The sequence below is a fragment of the Arvicanthis niloticus genome, chromosome 3 (assembly GCF_011762505.2).
Source record: "Arvicanthis niloticus isolate mArvNil1 chromosome 3, mArvNil1.pat.X, whole genome shotgun sequence".
Lineage (NCBI taxonomy): Eukaryota > Metazoa > Chordata > Mammalia > Rodentia > Muridae > Arvicanthis > Arvicanthis niloticus.
Window position 1 is genome coordinate 67,741,373 of NC_047660.1, and position 23,469 is coordinate 67,764,841.

General features: G+C 35.7%; 1 protein-coding gene across 1 annotated transcript; it reads left to right on the forward strand.

Moving 5' to 3' along the window:
* Window positions 1-8,736: 8,736 nt before the first annotated feature.
* Window positions 8,737-14,638, forward strand: LOC117706235 (olfactory receptor 4K2). Its single transcript, XM_076931115.1, has one exon. The coding sequence runs from the start codon at window positions 9,634-9,636 to the stop codon at window positions 10,588-10,590; it is 957 nt and encodes a 318-aa protein (XP_076787230.1). The 5' UTR covers window positions 8,737-9,633; the 3' UTR covers window positions 10,591-14,638.
* The last annotated feature ends 8,831 nt before the right edge of the window (window positions 14,639-23,469 follow it).

A 23,469-nucleotide genomic window follows, 5' to 3' on the forward strand; every position in this document is an offset into this window, starting at 1 on the left:
TTCAAAAAACTCAGTCTGATCCAGTTTTATGTTCTTTCTACCATTATACTACACGGTTAAAATCCATTCACACAAATATTCCCTAGACTTCTGGTTGAATGCATTTACAAACTCATTAAGTTTTCAGTAGTGTAGTAAACTTCTGTGTGACTGCACTTCCGTCTAGGAACCTGTTTTGCCTCAAGTCTGATTACTGGTCTAGAGACAAATATTGGTGTGCCCTATGCAACATCACTATTGTTATGCCTGACATCTCCTTCAGAGAAAGTCATAGCTAGTTTAGCAAACAAAGAAAGGTTAATTTCCTCACTTAAAAGTGGAAAAGGCAATATTTCAGAAGTCAGGATAAGAGTATATCTTCTGCTGAGTGTGGAGAGACTACTTTCTTGGGTGAAACAAACTGTTGTCAGTCTGAGTATTCAAAGTTCTCATCCTCAGTAGGATGGTCCCACACATCTCCATCCCAAGATGCCCTTACTTTATCTCCTGACACTTTCCAGGGCTGGAGCTTGAATTTTCATTGTATTTCAGCCAATCTTACAATGAGTGCTTTGGTTTGATTGTCTACAGCTTGATATCTTTGGTTTATTGGAAAAAGAGTCTCTTCCAGGGCACACTTAGAAACATTTAAACTGTTTATGTGTATCTGAATCCCAGTCAATTTCATTGATGAATTTATTGTTGTTCTCTCCTGCATTCTGAGATACTAGAAGTTGGTTCTTTTTATCACCCCTTTCCTTCATCAATTCATCCAGAGATGTAGGAACATCCAACCAGCATCTTTACTTTTCTCATTTTTTCTAAAAGTTGTCAAACGTTTTGTATAGAGAGTAACTAAATTACTTGCCTCTCATAATTGTTGAATCAGGAATATCAAATGCATTTGTTTTAGTAAGTTTGTGTAACATGTCACACCATGGCTTTTCTGTACCCTCTGCACTCCCAGGAAGGGTTTCAGTATCTAGAGAGGTTTTGTCACCTGTAGGTGTCATCAAATTCAAATGCCTATTTCAGATATTTACAAAAGTCATCCTTATACATCTTTGCTCTATAACTCCTCCTGGTACTGAAATCTGTATTATTCAGGCTTCTCTAGAGGAACATAACTAACAGAATGAACACATGTATGGAATGTAGTAGAGTGTCTTACAGGCTGTGGTCCAACTAGTTCATCAATTGCTACCTACCAACAGAAAGTCCAGATTAGCCTACAAGACCTAATATCTAATCTTCAGTGTATTTTGGAAACCCAAAAAAGGCTCTAATGTCAGTGAAGGAATGAATTTGTCATTTAGAGTAAACACAAGCAGGCAAAGAGAAAGTGCTTTCTTTTTCCATGTACTTTATATAGACTGCTACCATAACTTGTAGCCCAGCTTAAAGGTAGATTTTCAATCTTCACACCTCCAAATATGTGGATTAAAGGTAGCTCTTCCCACTTCAAATGATTTAACTAAGAAAAGCCTCTCATAAGTATACCCAAATATTTTATTTAATTCTAGATATAGTTAAGTTGACCAGCAAAAATAGTCACGTGGTCTTTTTAGTAGACTCATAAAAGTATAGGTTTCCTCAGGGCTTTTCAATACACCTTAGTTTTGTTATCTCTTCTCCCATCCTTCTCTCCCCTGTGTGCTCATACCATCTATCTCCAATATTATTTCCCAAATGTTCATAGCACATCTGTACAGCAAACTACCTCCACTAAGTCTTTTTCTCTTTTTTCTTTCTACTTCTAAGAACCCTTTATTAATCAAAAGCCCCAATTAATCAAAAAAAAAAAAAAACCAAAAAGAAAAAAGAAAGAAAGGAAAGCATCTAAAATAAAATAATCAGAATTGAAGAAAATAGTACAACAGAAAACAAAGAAATTCAAAATATAAGAGAATATTTTAAAAACTTGTACTTCATGATGATGAAAAGCTGAGATTCAAGATTCAGTCAAAATTAAACCAGGAAGAAGACACAAACCTAAGCAGATACATATCAAATGAAGAGATTAAACTAGTAGTTAAAAAGACTTCCAGATCAAAAGAGTCAAGGCCAGATGGACTTATAGAAGAATTTTAACTTAAAAGATATAAGGCTCCTTAAGAAAACAGAAACAAGCACCTTCTGGTCTGAGCTGGTGCCCTGAGCAGACCTAGGGCACCAGCTTTGCACTTAATCCCAGAATACCCAGAAGAGGCTGGACTCACAGGAGCTCTAACACACCCAGGAACATAGGATCATAGGATCACAGGATCTCAGGAGCTTGGTCACACCAGGATTTCAGGATCCCAGAAGCAGCCTGAATCCTAGGAGCTCTTACACCCAGGATCTCATGATCAAAGGATCAAAGGATCTGAGAAGTTCTGACACAACCAAGATAAAAGGAGAGAGTGGATCCAGTCAGAGACAGTGAGTGCACCTAGCACTAGAGATAACAAGATGGCAAAAGGCAAACACAAGAACATGAGCAACAGAAACCAAGGTTACTTTCTATCATCAGAACCGAGTTCTTCCACTATAGCAAGTCCTGAATACCCCCATGACACTGGCAAAGCAAGATTCAGATTTAAAATCACTTCTTATGTTGATGGTAGAGGACTTTAAGACAGATATAAATAACTCCCTTAAAGAAGTACAGGAGAACACAGGCAAACAGGTAGAAGCACTTAAAGAGAAAACACAAAAATTTCTAAAAGATTTACAAGAAAACACAACTGAACAGGTGAAGGAATTGAACAAAACCATCCAGGACATAAAAATGGAAGTAGAAACAATAAAGAAATCACAAAGGGAGACTACCCTGGAGATAGAAAACTTGGGAAAGAGATCAGGAGTCACAGACGTGAGCATCACCAACAGAATATAAGAGATAGAAGAGAAGATGCTGAAGATACCATAGAAAACATTGACAAAACTGTCAAAGAAAATGCAATATGCAAAAAGCTCCTAACCCAAAATAGCTAAGAAACTCAGGACACAATGAGAAGACCAAACCTAAGGATAATAGGTATAGAAGAGAGCAAAGATTCCCAACTTAAAGGGCCAATAAATAAATTCAACAAAATTATAGAAAAAAACTTTCCTAATTTAAAGAAAGAGATACCTATGAACATACAAGAAGTCTACAGAACTCCAAATAGATTCGACCAGAAAAGAAATTCCTCTCATCACATAATAATCAAAACACCAAATGCAAAAAAACAAAGAAAGAATATTAAAAGCAGTAAGGGAAAAAAGTCAATATATAAAGGCAGACAATCTTCCAGTATGATCAAGTAGGCTTTATCCCAGGAATGCAGGGATGGGTCAATATGTAGAAATACATCAACTTAATCCACTATATAAACAAAGTCAAAAAAAAAAAAAAAAAAAAAAAGAAAGAAAGAAAAGAAAAGAAAAACCCACAGGATCATCTCACTAGATGCTGAGAGAGCATTTGACAAAATTCAGCATCCCTTCATGGTTAAAGCCTTGGAAAAAAAAAAAAAGAAATTCAAAGGCCATACCTAAACATAGTAAAAGCAATATTCAAAGGCCATACCTAAACATAGTAAAAGCAATATACAGCAAACCAGTAGCCAACATCAAACTAAATGGAAACTTGGAGCAATCCCACTAAAATCAGGGACTAGACAAGGCTGCCCACTCTCTCCCTACCTATTCAATATAGTACTGGAAGTCCTTGTCAGAGCAATTAGACAACAAAAGGAGATCAAAGGGATACAAATTGGAAAGGAAGAAGTCAAAATATCACTATTCTAGGATGATAATGATAGTATACTTAAGTGACCCCAAAACTTCCACCAGAAAACTCCTAAACCTGGTAAACAACTTCAGCAAAGTGGCTGGATATAAAATTAACTTAAACAAATCAGTAGCCTTCCTCTACTGAAACAATAAACAGGCTAAAAAAATTAGTGAAATGACACCCTTCACAATAGTTACAAATAATATAAAATACCTCGGTGTGAATCTAACCAAGCAAGTGACAGATCTGAATGACAAGAATTTCAGGTCCTTGAAGACAGAAATCAAAGAAGATCTTAGAGATGAAAAGATCTCTCATGCTCATGGCAGGATTAATATAGTAAAAATGGTCATCTTGCCAAGAGCAATCTACAGATTTAATGAAATCCCCATCAAAATTCCAACTCAATTCTTCAGAGATAGAAAGATGTTTATTAATAACATCCCAATATTATATATATCATTGAATATGCACAAATAATGTATAAAGTGTTTAATCATAAAGTAATATATTGAAAAGTAAGTCATAAAGCAGTGCAGAGCATCATTTGGGTGTGTCACATTAGAAACTAATAGCTCATGTCAAACCAAATGATACGGATTTGACATTGTTTTTAGGGTTACAATCCTTCAAGAGTGAAATATACTTTCTATCATTAAATGGGAACTTTGCAAGTATAACAATACTAAATTTACAACATCAATAAAACTCCATAGATGTCACTTGGATTACTCATATCTCTCATTCAGTATAATAGCACAATGTAAATATCTGTAAGTATGGGTTACAATCACTGTAAATACTATGATTTGAAAAAATCATATATATGATTTGAAAAAAATAACAACAAAACCCCAACAACAACAAAAGAAAACAGAAACAGAAGGAAGACCCCCAAACTTCTTCTGTAAAACCAGTATTACTCTAATATCAAAACTATGTAAAGGAATAACAAAAGAGAAAACTACAGGCTTCTAGTTTCAAAGAACATAAATTAAAAAATTAATAAAATACTTTCCAACAGAATGCAGACATGCATCAAAAAGATTATCCACCGTGACCAAGTTGACTTTATACCTGAAATGAAGGGAAGATTAAATATATGCAAGTCAGTAAATAAAATAAACTGCATAAAAACTTAAACACAAAAATTATATGATCATCTCAACAGATGCCGAAAATGCCTTTGTCCAAATCCAATGTGCTGTTTCATTAAAAGCCTAAATAATATAGTAGCAGAGGGAGCATACGTCAACATAATAAAAACTTTATATGAGAAGCCAACACATATCATCACCCTAAATAAAAAAAAAACTTTGTCAATATCCACTTTAGTCAAAAAAGAACTCAGATACCTACTGTCTCAATTTCTTTTCAATATAGTGCTCCAAACTGTAGTTGGAGTAATAAGGCCAGAAAAGGAAATAAAATGGATACAAGTGGAGAAAGAACTCAAACTACATCTATTTTTAAAAACCATGTTACTATGTATTACAGATCCCAAATATTCTATGAGAAACCATGTAGAAAGGATCTATAGATTCAGCAGTATGGCAGGAAACAGAATCAACTTGCACAAATTAACACCAATCAAAAATTACAGAGAAGGTTTTCAGAAAAGATACTCATTTATTATAACCTGAAGGATAATAAAATATCTAGGGGTAACTTACATAATAATTTATATATAATGTATTGTTATATAAAATATATTCAAATATTAAAATATATCATATAGTATGATAGATGATATAATTAATATATTATAAAATACTGTACAATGATGTAATATATAATTATGTAATAGGAATAATTTTTATGATATTAAAACTACTTAACCTTAATAAACTTAGAAATAAACCTAACCAAGAACTTTACAATGAAAACTGTAAATATATGAGAAAAAAGATAAAGAGAAAGGGACTAGAAAGGGTATCCTATGCTTATGGGTGAGTAGATATAATAATATGATGAAAGTAACACTCAATAAAAATCTGTTTACATATTCAATATAATACCACTAAAAATCTCATTTCATTCTTTACACAAAGAAAATCTATCATGCAATTCATACAGATCCAGGAAAGATCCCAGATAACCAATATAATTCTAAACAAAAAATATAATGCTAAGTGATTACCATTTTAGAGCTTATATAATTTATAGTCATAGTAATAAAAACAGTATGGTACAGGCACAAAACAGACACGTAACCAGTGGAACAAAATTGAAGACCTCCAAAAATGTGTACTTGTAATCTCAACCATGAAATTGAAGAAAGTGCTAAAACAGTTAAGAAGTCTAGTCTATTTGGCATTCTATAGGCTTCTTGTATGTTTATGGGCATCTTGTTCTTTAGATTAGAGAAGTTTTCTTCTATAATTTTGTTGAAGATATATATTGACCCTTTAAGTTGGGAATCTTCACTCTCATCTATACCTGTTATCCTTAGGTTTGGTCTTCTCATTGTGTCCTGGATTTCCTGGATGTTTTATGTTAAGAACTTTTTGCATTTTGCATTTTCTTTAACAGTTGTGTCAATATTTTCTATGGTATCTTCTGAACTTGAGATTCTCTCTTCTATCTTTTGTATTCTGTTGGTGATGCTTGCATCTATGACTCCTGATTTCTTTCCTAGGTTTTCTATCTCCAGGTTAGTCTCCCTTTGTGATTTCTTTATTGTTTCTACTTCCATTTTTATGTCCTGGATAGTTTTGTTCAATTCCTTAACCTATTTGGTTGTGTTCTCTTGTAATTCTTTAAGGGATTTTTTGTGTTTCCTCTTTAAGTGCTTCTACCTGTTTACCTGTATTCTCCTGTATTTCTTTGAGGGAATTATTTATATCTGTCTTAAAGTCCTCTATCATTATCATTAGAAGTAATTTTAAATCTGAATCTTGCTTTTCTAGTGATATGAGGTATTCCGGACTTTCTTGTGTGGAAGAACTAGGTTCTAATGATGCCAAGTACCCTGGGTTGCTGATGCTTATGTTTTTGTTCTTGCCTTTTGCCATCTGGATCTCCTTAGTGCTACCTGCCCTGTCTCTGACTGGAGCCTGTCTTTCCTATTATCTTGGTTGTATCAGAACTGTGTGGGGTGGGTGTTACTACTAGGGTTAGAGCTGGGGCCCAAGATCTGCTCAGTGCTCTGGCACAGACAGGAAGGAACCAGTGTTCTAGGCCAGGAGTGACTTCCTGGTACCTAGTGGGTCCCAGTTACTCCCTGTTTGGGGTGGGTGTTGGTGTCTCCTTACCTAAGATACTGCCTGGGTTAAAGCTCCTGGGAGGCCTGCTTCCTCTGGGTTCTATGAGATTGGGGGCAGAGCTGCCACCTGGGATCTGCTCAGTGCTTGGGCCCAGACCGGAAGAAACCTAAAATCAACTTCTTAAATGTGTATTTTTTTTTACCCTTTACTCTGTTCTACTTATCAGCTTGTATGATATTAGGAAATAATAAGTATATTGAGTACTTTGTTTTTTTTTTTTTTTATTAAGTGTTCAAAGTAGAAAGGATGAGTATAGAAAATTTGTTCTAAAATATTGTTTCAGTAATTGTAAGTTCTTTTCACTTCCATATAAATTTAACTGAATTTCTCTTTACCTAAAGTCTGATGAACATAATGACCTCCCTTCTTTATTTATATTTATTCTACTTGCCCTGAGACCAAAGAGATAAAAGAATAGTTCTGAAGAGATAAACTGTCAACACAGTTGTCACTTCTGTTCAAAGTATGTGGAACAAACTAAGCCATGTGTCTAAACATTTAGTAAATATAGCAGAGTTGTGCTCTTTCAAGGCACAATAGAATCCCTAATGATGGGGCCACATACAGAAAAGTAGCCAAATTTTATTTTGACTTTTATGTTTGTTCATTTATTAATATGCATGTGTTCTATGCATGTGGACACTTTTATGTGTATAAGCATATATATTTATGGAAGTCAGGCAGAAGGCAACATTAAAGTCATCCTTGATCACTTTACTACATAGTTTTTGAGGTAGGGTTTCTCATCAAACATGTAGTTAACCATTTCAGCTAGATTGGCTGGGGGAGTCTCAGGGACCCTCCTGTCTCTGTCTTTCCAACAGTGGAATTGCAAATAAACAAGTATGTGCCAATATGACCAAATTTAAATGAATTCTTGATATCTGTCTTTATTTTTCCATAACAACTTTTAATTAACTGACATCTTCAAAGCCTGCCAATTTTTATTTTAATAAATTCAGTCTACTGCAAAGACTTCCACTGGATAAGTGATATTATTCAGAACAATAGTTACTTAAAAGTCTCAATTTATTGATGGTCACATTCATATTAATACCTTAGTCAAAACTACCTATTATACTTACTTAATTAATTCTTTCTGATAATTATTTGGGTGAATCGATACATAAGTTGCTGCTTTAGATTGTCTGAACAATTCCTACAATTTAATAATAGTTAGGACATTACAAGACATTTGTCTTTTGTGTGAGATCCGTTTTCTTCATGATCCCTGGAAAATAGTTTCATACAGGATACGTTTCATTGCACTTTCCCAATTATTTTATTTATTGATCTTCAAAATCCCCGAAGAGCCCACAGTTACTTAAAGCAGAAGTAAATGTTCTTGATTTTGTTTCCATACAGGGTTAAATAACCAGGGGGTGTTATTACTTTGCTTGCTACTTGCCTTTTGAAATGATGATTTTTCCAATTTTCATTCTCCCACTACCCAAACCACTTAGGTCCAGGTAAAAATAGCCTTTGAAAAGTCCCATAAGATTCTTGAATTCTCTTTGTGAGCTTGCTAATGGTGTCTTTCTTTGTTTCTTTAATGAATCCCTTTGCAAGATAATTTTTTTTTTTTTTTGGTAAATTTCCAGTTCTGCACAATATTTGTTTAATCTACAGCTCCTAAACAACTAATGGTTCAGCAAGGTCACTCATTTGTGTTTAAAATTGCCTCCTGGGAAATCTCAGAAAGAACATACTTAGTTCTCCATAATTGGAAAGGCAGTATTCTGCCATAGATCTAGTAAGTAATATTTTATAAGAGACCTCTTCTGACAGACTTAGTTGCTGGTTTGTTTCCAGTCTATCAATAAAACAACTTATTATGTTGGCATATACCATAGGAGCATTCAAACAGAAAATTGACAACGGAGATATTTTTCAAATACTTCCCTACAAAAATACATGCTATTTATCTTTTAAGAGCAAAACATAATTTTCAATTATCCACTTGCATGGTTTTTTTGCAAGAACAAACTCATATTCTAGTAAGAGTGAAATTGAGGAGAAAAAGAAGCTAATTCATTTCCATTGATTATAAAGGGTAACGTCCTTCCACTGGACATCCATGCCCCATTGTAAATAGGATAGCCTTTCCATCAGTACCAGTAAAGCTAGTTTTCTCAGTGTATCTGCTGAGATTCAGCAAAGAAACTCATATTTATAAATAGGTCAACAGTTCTTTGGATATTTATGACTTTTCTACAGCTGTTCTACAAAGAACTGTTGTGTTACTTAAGATAACTTATGTGTGATATATTTTATTTGATTTTTCAATAAGGATATCTTTATGACTATATTTACAATGACTCACTGTATACGTGTATCCAAGTGTGTGTTTCTCTAAATAAGTTTCATTGTCAGCATGAAAGAAGTTCATACAAAACATTAGCTATCATCATTATTATTTAGATGAACAGATGGACAAATGAATGGTAGTTCTGTTTACATTATTTGCATTTGACTCATATTTGCTGCAAGAAAAGAGTGATGTTTTCAGTACAGGTATTTAAAGACTGTTTCACACTAATGTATAATCTTCTCTTGAGTCAACATATTTGATAAGATATAGAAAAAGGATAATATACTATATGAAGCGGCTTCTACCTATGAATCCAGATGATGAATGCAGCTAATAAGTCTGTTGTTACTGAATTTATTTTGCTGGGACTCTCTAATTCCTGGGAACTACAGATATTTTTCTTCATAGTATTTTCACTCTTTTATGTGGCAACAATGGTGAGTAATAGCATCATAGTTGTCATCGTCATATCTGACTCCCACCTACACTCTGCTATGTATTTCTTGCTTACCAACCTTTCTGTTATTGATATGTCTCTTGCTTCCTTTGCCACTCCCAAGATGATCATAGATTATCTAACTGATCACAAAACAATCTCTTTTGATGGATGCATTGCCCAGATATTCTTTCTCCACCTCTTCACTGGTACTGAGATTATTTTACTAATGGCCATGTCTTTTGACAGATATATTGCAATTTGTAAACCCCTGCACTATGCCTCAATCATTAGTCCCCAGGTGTGTATTATCTTTGTGGTGTTCTCATGGGTTGTGGGAATCATGCATTCAATGAGCCAGGTAATATTTGCCCTCACATTACCATTCTGTGGCCCCAATACGATAGATAGCTTTTTTTGTGACCTTCCTGTGGTGTTCCAGCTGTCTTGTGTGGATACTTATGTTCTTGGTCTCTTTATGATTTCAACAAGTGGCATTATTGCATTGTCTTGCTTCATTCTGTTATTTAATTCATATGTTATTGTGCTGGTTACTATCAAGCACCATTCTTCCAAAGGATCATCTAAGGCTCTTTCAACCTGCACAGCCCATTTCATTGTTGTCTTCATGTTCTTTGGGCCATGTGTCTTTATCTATATGTGGCCACAAAACAGCTTTGTGATAGAAAAGATCCTGTCTGTATTTTATACCATATTCACTCCCATTTTGAACCCAGTAATATATACTTTGAGAAATCATGAAGTAAATTTAGCCATGAGGAAACTGAGAAATAAGTTCTTAAATTTCGGTACAGAAACTCCTTCTCGTTCTTTATAGTTTTAAATTCTTCATTATTAAGTATAACAGGTTTCATGAAATAGCAAACCTGTGTTATGCATGTATAAAAAGTACATTTGAAACTTTAAAAGACAGTTAATGGAAGTAAATGCTCCCAGGAAAAAATAGTATAAAAAATGTAACAGGATTTACTCCTTAATAGTAGGATTTATTATTTAAAATTAGTTGGAATGTTGAATAATCAGGTTAATTGAAAAGAGGAACAAATAATATGTGCAGCTTAAAGAAAGATTAAGTAATTAAGGGTAATGACGCCACTTATGTACACATAGAAACTCAAGATACCACCTAAAGTATGATAAATGAGCAGGGTTTCTATGATTCTTAGGAATTCAGCATTGCTGTCTCCAAACCATCATTTTCCACATACCTGTGCCATTTATACTTCACATTTAAACCAATTTATAATGTCTGGAATTAGAGAAGTCCTAGTACATGTAAATATGAAAAGGTAGATAAAGTGTAGAGAATGCATGTGAGTGTGGTTTCTCCCCCAACCACATCAGCTAAGGAGCATCATTGTCTCCTCCTATCTCCTACTACATCAGCCACCATCAATCACAACAGCGCTGTTTTGATGCCTCTTTCTGACAGTGATGATCTGTAGGCTAGTGCAGCAATCCTGAAAATCAGACAATGTTATGAGATGAGTTGCAAAGATGATGATTTGTGTTTCAGCGGGTCCTTGGAAGTTAACACTAGAAAATTCAATTAAGAAGGGTAGCTCATGGTAATAATCAAATTCATTAAGAGTAATTTGTAACACTAAACTATTATTTATTTATTTATTTATTTATTTATTTATTTGGGTGGGGGGGTGGCAGTTTCAAGACATGGTTTCTCTGTGTAGTCCTGGCTGTCTTAGAATTCCCTCTGTGGACCAAGCTGGCCATGAATTCACAGACATCCATGTTCCTCTGTTTTCCAAGTGCTGGGATTAAATGCATGTCCCACCGATGCCTGGTTTAACTCTAAATTATTGCATTGCCTTACCTTGTCATTAAAGAATTATTTCTTTTTAATATTTGAGAAAATAAGTTTCTGTTTAGGAGTAAACTGTTAATTTAATAAGTATGTCTTATATGCGAGTAAGTATTGTTAAGTGTTTTAAACATTATCATTTTTGCTATCACTCCACTGACAGTGATTTAAATTGTAAATATTAGAAGTTGGAAATATTGTAGTAATGTTTACCATACATTGCAAAAGATCATTTAAAAATAATAACAATCACTGAGTAATTTACTTTATTTGAAATTTACTAAATAGTATTTTTAAAAATTGTATCAAATGTATTTCCCAGGTGTAACCACCAAAGGTAGGATATGAAGCAAATAAATACTTACACATATTTAGTTGTTTTTATTTATTGAAATTATCAAGCAAATGAAAAGTACCACAAATTATATATAAATTAGAGCATTATATATAAGATGCGAATTAAGAGTAACACATCTCTAACTTTTCAGTTTAGTCTAAATTTTAAGAGGGATATCCTGCTTTTCAACTTCATGGTTTTTCATTAAACATAATAAATGAACAAGTAAACAAATTTAGGGTAAAAGTGTAAGCTATTGTGTTTAAGATTTTAAGTCAATTTTTAAATTAACAGTAAAGACATTGATGGTGTTTACATAAGCAGAGATCATGTTTAGGTTAGCAAAAGAACTGCATAATTGTAGTTGAAATTGTGTTATAAATGAATAAATTTTTGTTATGTTCTCTTTGTTGTAATTACATGCTACAATCCAGTAATCTGATTTATTTACACTACTTTAGTGAATGTTTTAGTGATATTTCCAATAATTATTTCATATACTATGTATTTGTTCAAGGAATCTTTTAAATAAACTGCTTTTTGTAATATAAAATATTCCTCATTTGTTGAAACATCACTGAAATGCCCACAGTACAAAATGTAATTTTCCTGGTAATAAATTAAATATACTTTTTGTTGTACTGTTATTTAAAACTTAGACAAAAAGAAGAATCGTCAAATTAGAAATGGTAAAATAATGTTCAGAGTAAATTTAAATATCAACAAGAAGAAACTAAAAATGTAGACCCAAAAAAAAAAAAAAAAAAAAAAACACCCAGGAATTAAAAAAAAAAAAAAAAAAAAAAGAGGATGACTTGGAGGAAGAAAAGGGAAAGGAGAAATGATGTAATTATATGATAGTAAAAAATTAAAATTATGAAAACATGAGGTGTTTTGGAAGGGATATTGTCAATATTCAGGGCTTATGTGGAGAATTCTCAAACTTAAATGCATATGCCCAAATCCCTCAGAATCATAAATTGTCAGGACATGGCTTTCCAGTGGGAGTCAATAACAGGATTGAGTACCATAGATTCCATAACTGAGAATGAAAATGACTGTACAGTGGATATCTGTGAAATTCCTCATGTATAAAGAAAACTGACTATTACCTCCCTTTGTCTATCAACATGAGGAGTCAGCATGCAAGATGCCTTTCAGTGTTACAGTAACATTTAAACCTCTGAAATAGAAGCTGCAGAGGGTGATTTTATCACATTGTTTCCTAAATAAACAGTGGATTCAGTCTCTAAGCAGTAGTAAGAACGGTGTCATTTACCACTGAGTTTCTTAAGCATGTATGAGACTGCAAAGCATCATAGATGCATAGAAGCCAGCTAATGCTCAATGAGTTGATATAAAACGTGAACTTCTGAAATGGTCTCTAGGATCATGATGTACTGCTCCTGAGATCCTGATCATCTAGGAAGACAGCCTGTGTTTGGCCTCTATGAGTAGCCCTGGCATCAGTGACTGCTGAAATTCTGACACTGTCAGTAGGCTTGCACATGCCTCTCTGTCAGCTCTAGCTGCTGGCCAATGCTCTGAAATACCATCTGGACCTCCACCAGTGCCATTTTCCCAACCTGTCACAGCTGAAGGATTTCATGGCAGGTACGTGTTGAAGCTTCAAACTTCTAAAGGATCCTCACTGAAGAAAATTCCCCAGTGGAACCTCACAGTGACGTTTTCTATGCTTGAAGTGATGTCTGTTTAACGTTTGTATTAGTGTGATGTAATAAATGTCTATGTGAATAAACTGACCACATTTGAAGGGCAAATCTTGTGTGGATATCCCCACGGCTCATAGCCAACTAGCCATAATGCCCAAAAAACTTCTGGCTAAAGGGGAAATCTTTTACGAAGAACCAGATGTCCTGTTTGAGTCCTAAGTTGCAATGAGAGTAACTAGTGTTAGTTGTTATAAGTGTGACCGCAGTTCAGAACAGAACACTTCAGACCACAGGATTTCAAGTAGGGGAGGTTTATTCAGAAGATAGGGCAAAGGTAGGGGGAAGAAGATGGAAGAAGAGAGGAAGAAGAGAAGTAGAGGCCGACCACGACCATGAGGAAAGAGAGGAAGAGAAGGGGGGAGGGGACAGAAAGGCAAGAGAGTAAGAGGGTAAGAGTAAGAGATTAAGAGAGAGAGGAGGGGGCAAGCAGCCTCTTTTATAGTGGACCAGGCCTACCTGGCTGTTGCCAGAAAGCTGTGGGAGAAGCATACCTGGCTGTTGCCAGGTAACTGTGGAGGTGGACTTTAGACGGAATACTAACAACTAGCTTTCATGAAGAAAGAGAAATGGTAGTAAATGCCTAAAGTTGCCAGAGTCTAACAGAGACTGCTAGACATCCAGCTTGCTGATGGTAAAGTTTAGTAGTAGCTGCAGACAGAGGGGTCACACAGAATAATAGAACACAGCCCAGTCCAGAAACCACATCCTTTTTGTGTAGCAAAACCAAAGTAGGGTCAACAAGGAAAGCCAAACAGGTTTGCTTTCAGTGGAAGAGAATAGTTTGAAAAGGAAAACAAACAAAACCCCAAAAACAAAAACAAACAAACCAAAAACCAATGAACTACAGACATGGAACACCCTCATCCCAATGGAAATATCATCATTGGGGATGGGTAAGCAGATCTCTTTACCTTTATTTTACATTTGATTTTGCTGTTATTTCTATTGTTTAAATAAAATGATAGTTCCTATCTTCCCTTTTTTATTTTCTCCTTTCATTGATGATAAGTTTTTGTAGACATAATATAAACATACATTAAATCATAGCATTCTAAACATTTATAATATACGTATATATAACATATGTATGTATTATAGGTACATATACATATGTTATACACATATATGCATAATTATATTGCATATATTGTAGTATATACATGCATATAGAACATTTTACTCCTGTTCTTGTCCCTTCAGGTTTTATTCTTTGGGAATTTTAGGCAATATATTTTAATCATACTCTTCTTCATCCTCTAATTCCTTCCAGATGCTACATACTTTCTTTTTTCTTTCTTTTTTATTTATTAATCATTTCATTTATTAACATTTCAAATGTTATCCTCCTTCTTGGTCTGTCTTCCATGAACTCCCCACTCCATCCTGCCCCTCTTTGCTTCTAAGAGGGTGCTTCCCTACCCACCTGCCAGCTCCCGCCTCACCTTTCTCCGGGTTATCAAGCCTCCTTCAGACCAATAGCCTCCCCTCCCACTGATGCCAGATGAGGCAGTCCTCTGCAACATATGTAGTGGGAGCCATGGACTGGCCTATGTACACTTTTTGGTTGGTGGTGTAGTGCCTGGGAGCTCTGAGGGGTCCAGCTAATTGATACTGTTGTTCTTCCTATGGGGTTGCAATCCCCTTCAGCTCCTTCAGTCCTTCCCCTAACTCTATCATTGAGGTCCCAAAACTCAGTCCAATGGGTGACAGTGAGTATTTGCATCTGTCTTAGGTGCTGACATAGCCTTTCAGAGGACGGCCATACCAGGCTCCTGTCTGCAAACACATCTTGGCATAAGAAATAGTGTCAGGCAGGGTTTAGTGTCTGCAGATAGAATGAATCCCCAGGTGGGGCAGTCTCTAGATGGCCTTTCCTTCAGCCATTGCTCCATTTTTATCCCTGCCTTTCTTCTAGACAGGGACAATTCTGGGTTAATAATTTTTAGATGGATGGGTAGCCCCATCCCTCCACTGGGGACCATGCCTATCTACTGCAGGTGGTCTCTTAAGGTTCTTTTTTTTTCTTTTTTATTTATTTTTTATATTTTATTTACATTTCAGATGCCATCCCCTTTCCCCATTTCCCCTCCCTAGAAAACCCCTATCTCATGCCCCCTTTTCCTTTTTGCTTTTATACATTTAAAAAAAAATGTTAATCAAAGGCTTTATAAGTTTGGTAATGCTCAATCAGAAGTGTAACCCAATACCCAACCTAGATATATAAACTATCTTTGACTGGTGGAGACACGTGAACATCTGCCTCCATGCCCCCCTCTCTTTCTCTCACTTTCACTCTCTCATCACCTAGCTTCACCTTTCCTGTTAAAATAAAACTTTTCTCTCAAAATGCAATTAGAGCATAATTATTCCTAATTGTACCAGTGAGGTACAAGATAGTCCTAATACCCAGTCCATCATTTTGTTGACTAACCAGAACCTCTGTCACCTGTCCTAACTAAAGCACTTAGTTTTGAACCTGGCTTTTTTTCTTGGCTTTAGAATGAATGTCAGCTGAAAACCATCCACTCAGATCTTTTCTCTCAAAGTAAATAGCCAGGATTGGCTATGAGACTATAGGTCTTCAACCCCATCAGAAATCCAGAATGACTGAGTTAACTGAAATTATGGGAAGCACTAAGCATAGCTTCTAAAACTTAGCCAATTTATAGAGACCACTGAACACCTGGAAAGCCCCTATACTACCGAACATTGGAGCATCAAATCTTCAGCCTTCTGGCCCAGAATCATCTGACAGACCTTAGTGATGCAGAATTATTACGGGCTCATTACTCTGTCTAGGCAGATATAATCAGTCGACTATTCTGCAAGTGTGTCCTTTTCTGGACAGTAATTTGTCTATAGATGGAGAGAGGCAATTCTTGCCTAGTGGCTGTCACCGCACAACTGGAGTAACTCCAAGGATGCTCAATTTCTTCTTAGAATCCACAACAGGAAGCTGTCAGGAGCAGACAGGTCTCTAATCAAAATGAACATTAATATAGAAATATTTGTAACGTCAATTCTATGGACTTCTGACATATTGAAAACCAACTATCCATGTAAGGTAACCTGGACTGTTGTCTGTTAACTCCTCTCAGCTATTTCTAAGTAAAATATGGAAAACACCCTAACAATAAACTCAAAGCCATGAATTTGCTATAGTCCCTTAACTCATAGGCTAACCATCCCAAATCAGTTTAACAAGTCAAAGAAGGGCTGGGTCTAGGCCTTATATTCCTAAATGTGTTATACAGGCACAATGCCCATGAGAGTATCAATATTCATCTCACTTTTATATCAATAAGAAGCTCATACCAATGAAAACCTTAAATTTGAAATCAATGTAAATTTTGAATCATTTAAGAAATTATAGCTTCATCTTGATATTAATTATACAGATTTCTACCAATAGGTTATGGCTATGCAATAAGTCCTAGCTAATCCTCCCTGTTCCAACAAAACCACTACTTTTCCCTCAAAAGACAGACCAATATTAACCACCTTAGTCCTCAAGCCCAGGGAATAGGGGCGCTGACTCTTCTTTAACTTCTTCAAGCTGATTAAGGGCGTTGAGATATTAGAAGAGGGGTGGGGGGAAGAGTAAGTTGATAATCCTCTGATGCTGTGTCTTCACTGCATCCAGATGGAATTCCAGGACATCAGAGGTTTGGGCAGGTCTGCTCAGAATGCTTGATGAGTAGATACACCAAGGCTGTGAATTCTACAATATACAATTCTCAGAACAAGTTTTAGTATAAAGAAAAAAAATTTTTTTTCCTAGAGGGTTGACATTTTTTAAAAGATGTTGGTTCTAGCAACTTTTCTTTTTTTTTTTTCCTTTTTAAAATTGGTTGTAATATTTACATTTCAAATTTTATCCCCTTAACCCATTCCCACCACCACCCAGGAGCCCCTTATCCCATCCCCCTCCTTGTGCCTCTATGGGGGTGTGATTTTCCAGTTTCTATGATGCTGTTTCCATTAACATAAATTGCCTCCTAAATGTCTAAATCCTTCCTTTTATGTTATTAAATCTCCTATTTTTTCTTTCTTTTTTCTCCTTTCCCCCTTTTTTCATCTCTCCTTTTTAAATTGGGTATTATATTTACCTTTCAGATTTTATCCCCTTACCCCACTTCCTCCCACCACCCAGAAACCTCCTTTCCCATCCCCCCTCCTCATGCTTCTATGAGGCAGTGCCCGCACCTACCTCCCCCACTACCCCCTCCCCACCATCAGATTTCCCCCCCCCCGTTTGTTTTTTATGGGACCAAGAAACTCCTCTCCCACCTATGCCCGACAAGGTCATCCTCCCCTACATATACTGCTGGAGTCATGGGTCCTTCCCTATGTGCTCCCAGGCTGGTGGTTTAGACCCTGGGGGGCTCTGGTAGTTTGGTATTGTTGCTTTCCTCCTGGGGTCACAAGCCCTTTCTGCTCTTTCAGCCTTTTAAGTTCTCCATTGGGAAACCCTTGATCATATCAGTGGTTAGCTCTGAGCATCGTCCTCTGAATGTGTTACTCTTTGACAGACCTCTAAGTAGACAGCTATATCATATTCTTGACAGCATGCACTTCCAGTCATCCACATCAGTGTCTAGCTTAGGTGATTGTACATGGGATGAATGCCCAGGTGGAATGGTCTCCTGATTGCCCCTCCTTCAGTTTCTGTCCCATGTTTTGTTTCTGTATTTGCTCCCTTGAGTATTTTTGTTACTCGGTCTAAGTAGAACTGAGGCATCCCCTCTTGATCTTCCTTCTTCATGAGCTTCATGTGGTCTGTGGGTTGAGTCTTCACTATTCCAAGCTTTTGGGCTAACATCCGCTTAACAGTGAGTAAATACCATGTGTGTTCTTTTGTGATTGTGTTAATTTGCTCAGGATGATAATTTCTAGATCCATCCATTTACCTAAAAATTTCTCGAATTCATTATTTTTAATAGCTGAGTAATACTCCATTGTGTAGATGTACCACATTTTTTTGTATCCATTTCTCTGTTGAGGGACATTTTGGTTCTTTCCAGCTTCTGGCTATTATAAATAAGGCTGCTATGAACATAGTGGAGCATATGTCCTTATTATATGTTGGAGCATCTTCTGGGTAAATGCCCAGGAGTGGTATAGTTGAGTCTTAAAATAGAGATATTTAAAATTTTCTGAGGAACTATCAGATTGATTTTCAAGTAGTCATACCAGCTTGCAATCCCACCAGCAATGGAGGAATGTTCCTTTCTCCACATCCTCTCCAACATCTACTGTCACCTGAGTTTTTGATCTTAGCCACTCTAATGGGTGTAAGGTGGAATCTTAGGGTTGTTTTGATTTGCATTTCTCTGATGACTAAGAATGTTGAACATTTCTTTAGGTGCCTCTCAGCCATTTGATATTCTTCAGTTGAGAATTCTTTGGCTTTCTGGAGTCTAACTTTTTCAGTTCTTTGTATATATTGGATATTAGCCCTCTGTGAGATATAGGGTTGGTAAAGAGCCTTTTCCTAAATTGTAGGTTGACATTTTGTCCTATTGACAGTGTCTTTTGCCTTACAGAAGCTTTTAAGTTTCATGAGGTCCCATTTATCAATTGTTGCCCTTAGAGCCTGAGCCATTGGTGTTCTGTTCAGGAAATTTTTCTCTATTCTAATGTGTTCAAGGGTCTTTATCACTTTCTTTTCTACTAGACTCAGCTTATCTGGTTTTATGTAGGGGTCCTTGATCCACTTGGACTTGAGCTTCGTACAAGGGGATAAATATGGATCAATTTGCATTCTTCTACATGCAAATGGCCAGTTAGACCAACACCATTTGTTAAAAATGCTTTCTTTTTTTCCACTGTATGGTTTTGGCTTCTTTATCAAAGGTCAAGTGAACATATGTATGTGGATTTATTTCTGGGTATTCAGTTTTATACTATTGATCTGTTTGTCTTTGTACCAATATCATGTGGTTTTTAAAAATCACTATTGCTTTGTAGTACAGCTAGAGATCAAAGATTGTGATTTCAGCAGAAGCTCTTTTATTGTTAAGAATTATTTTTGCTATCCTGTGTTTTTGTTATTCCAGATGAATTTTATAATTGTTCTTTCTATATCTGTGAAGAATTGAGTTGGAATTTTGATGGGGGGGTTGCATTGAATTTGTAGATTATTTTCAATAAGATGGTCATTCTTACTATGTTAGCCCTGCTGATCCATGAGCATGGGAGATCTTTCCATCTTCTGAGGTCTTCTTTGATTTCTTTCTTCAGAGACTTGAAGTTCTTTTCATACAGATCTTTCACTTGTTTGGTTAGAGTTAAGGTAAGACATTTTATATTATTTGTGACTACTGTGAAGGATGCTGTTTTCTTAATTTCTTTTTCAGCCAATTTATCATTTATGCAGAGAGAGGCTACTGATTTGTTGGAGTTAATTTTATAACAGACACTTTGCTGACATTTATCAGATACAGGAGTTCTCTGGTAGAATTTTTGGGGTCGCTTATGTATACTATCACATCATCTGCAGAAAGTGATAGTTTGACTTCTTCCATTCTGTTTTGTATCTCTTTGACCTCCTTTTGTTGTCTGATTGTTCTAGCTAGAAATAAATAGGGAGGGAGTGGGCAGCCTTGTGTTGTCCCTGATTTTAGTGGGGTTGCTTCAAGATTTTCTCTTTTTAATTTGATGTTGGCTGTTAGTTTGCCGTATATTGCTTTTTGTTTTAGATGTGCGCTATGAATTCCTGATCTTTGCAAGACTTTTAACATGAAGGGGTGTTGTTTTTAATTGAAGGATTTTCGGCATTTAATGTGATGATCATATGTTTTTTCCCTTTGTTTATATAGTGGAGTATGTTGATGGCTTTCCATGTATTGAACCATCCCTGCGTCTTTATGATGAAGCCTACTTGATCATGCTGAATAATCATTTTGATGTGTTCTTCAGTTCAGTTTGCAAGAATTTTATTGAGTGTTTTGCATCAATATTTATAAGTAACATTGGTCTGAAGTTTTCTTTCTTGGTCAGGTCTTTGTGTGGCTTAGGAATCAGCATAACTGTGGCTTCATAGAGTAAATTAGACAGTGTTCCTTCTGCTTCTATTTTGTAGAACAGTTTGAGAAGTATTGGTATTAGGTCTTCTTTGAAGATCTGATAAAATTCTACACTAAAACCATCTAGACTTTTTTGGTTGGGAGACTTTTGATGACTGCTTCTATTTCCTTAGAGATTATGGGACTATTAAATGGTTTATCTGGTCCTGGTTTAACTTTGGTACCTGCTATCATTTATTTCATCTAGGCTTTCCAGTTTTGTTGACTATAGGCCTGATGATTTTTTTAAAATTTTTTTCTCAGTTTCTGTTGTTATGTCTCTCTTTACTTTTCTGATTTTTAAAAAATTAGACACTGTCTTTATGCCCTTTAGATAGTTTGGCTAAGGGTTTATCTATCTTGTTGATTTTCTTGAAGAACAGGTGCATATTTTGTTGATTCTTTGTATAGTTCTTTTTGTTTCTACCTCATTGATTTCAGTCCTGAATTTGGTTATTTACTGATATCTACTCCTTTTGAGTATGTTTGCTTCTTTTGGTTCTAGAGCTTTCAGGTGTGCTATTAAGCTATCAGTGTAAGATCTCTCCAAATTATTTATGAAGGTACTCAGTGTTATGAATTTTCCTCTTAGCATTGCTTTCATTATATCTCATACATTTGGGTATGCTGTGCTTTCATTTTTAAAGACTTCTAGAAAGTCTTTAATTTTTTCTTTATTTATTCTCTAGGCAAGTTAACATTGAGAAGAGAGTTATTCAGTTTCCATGAGTATATGTGCTTTCTGTTGCTTTAGTTGTTATTGAACACCAGCCTTTGCCTGTGGTGATCTGACAGAATCCATGGTATTATTTTAACTTCTTGTATCTACTGAGGCTTGTTCTGTGTCTGATTATATGGTCAATTTTAGAGAAGGTACCATGAGGTGCTGAGAAGAAGGTATATTCTTCTGTTTTAGGGTGAAATATTCTGTAAATATCTGTTAAATCCATTTGATTCTTAACTTCGGTTAATTTCACTGTGTTCTGCTTAGTTTCTGTTTCCATAATCTCTCCATTGGTGAGATTGGTGTGTTGAAGTCTCCAACTCTTATTGTGTGAGGATCAATGTGTGTTTTGAGCTTAGCAACATTTCTTTTTTGAATGTGGGTGGTCTTACATTTAGGGCATAGATGGTTGGAATTGAGAGTTCATCTTTGTGGATTTTTCCTTTGATGAGTATGAGAATGAGAAACAAGTCCTTCCCCATTTCTTTTGTTAATTTTTGTTGAAAGTCTGTTTATTGGATATTTGAATTTCTTCAGACTATTTACTTAAAATTTTTTTCCAGCTTCCTCTTCTGAGGCAGTGTCTGTCTTTGTCACTGATGTTTGTTTCTTGTATGTAACAAAATGCTGGTTCCTGTTTGTATATCCAGTCTGTTAGCCTATGTCTTTTTATTGGGAAATTGAATCCATTGATGTTGAGAGATATTAAAGACCAATGATAGTTGGTTCCTGTTATTTTTGTTATTAGTGTTGTTATTATGCTTGTGTGGTTCTCTTATTTTAGGTTTGTTATGAGATGATTAGTTTCTAGGTTATTCTTGGGTGTAGTTTCCCTCTTTGTGTTGGAGGTTTTCATCTATTATCCTCTGTATGGCTGGATTGGTAAAAAGATATTGTTTAAATTGTATTTCATCATGGAATATCTTGGTTTGTCCATATATGGTGATTGAGAGTTTTGCTGAATATCATAGTCTGGGCTGGCATTTATGTTCTCTTATGGTCTACATGACATCTATCCAAGATCTTCTGTTTATTCGAGTTTCAGTTGAGAAATCTGGTGTAATTCTGATAGATCTGCCTTTATATCTTACTTGGCATTTTTCCCTTATCACTTTTAATATTCTTTCTTTTTCTGTGCATTTAGTGTTTTGATTATTATAGGCTCAGAGAGATTTCTTTTCTGGTCCAGTCTGGCTCTGCTCTGGGCTGAGTTGTGGGCTAGAAGGAAGATATGTCTCTGGCAGGGCAGAATGGATAAGGTCCATCTAAGCTGGGGTCCCAGTTAGGCCAGGTATTGGGGTGGGGGTCTTTCACCTATGAGCCTGTTTGTGGTGGAACTCTTGGGAGTCAAGCTGTCTCTGGCTGTGAGAGGGGTTTTGGAGCATTAACTCTGCCCTGGGATAACTTGTGGGCTGCATGGAAGATCCCCACTCACTTTTTACCTATCTAGTTTGATTGGAATTGCCCTGGAGTGTTATGCCAGTGACACTTCTCATCACACAAGCAACTTACCCACACATATAAGTAAGCATGTACATATTAAACATGTTCTTATGGCAATTTGAAAATATCTATTAAGGGAGATTAGTATTTACTTTTTGTCACATATGATGCTGAAGCAAATTTTGAATATTTTATTCTTATAATTTAAATTATTTTATTTATTACATTCCAGTGATTACATACCAATGTAATTACATTACATTGCTCCCCTCAGTCCCCTTCCCACAGTTCTTCTTCACATTCCTCCTTCCCCTTGCCTTATTTACTTAAGAATACCTCTAGACAACCTTTAATTTGATCTATGTGCCTCCTCTTTCTCCTCAGAGGTTGTTGGCCACCAACCTGAGGGGTTAAGGGGAACAACGGTAGATAGCAGGATTTGGATGGTAAGGCATGAGTTTGGATGGAATGACCTAAGGAGTCTGCTGCAGTGAGGTGACTCTATTTTATTGTTTTAGGAATATGGTATATAAGGACATTTTTAGGTTACAGGTGGAAAGGATTAATTAGTCA

Coding starts and splice junctions, on each gene's coding strand:
- LOC117706235 (XM_076931115.1), top strand. CDS start 9,634: ATGATGAATGCAGCTAATAAGTCTGTTGTTACTGAATTTATTTTGCTG.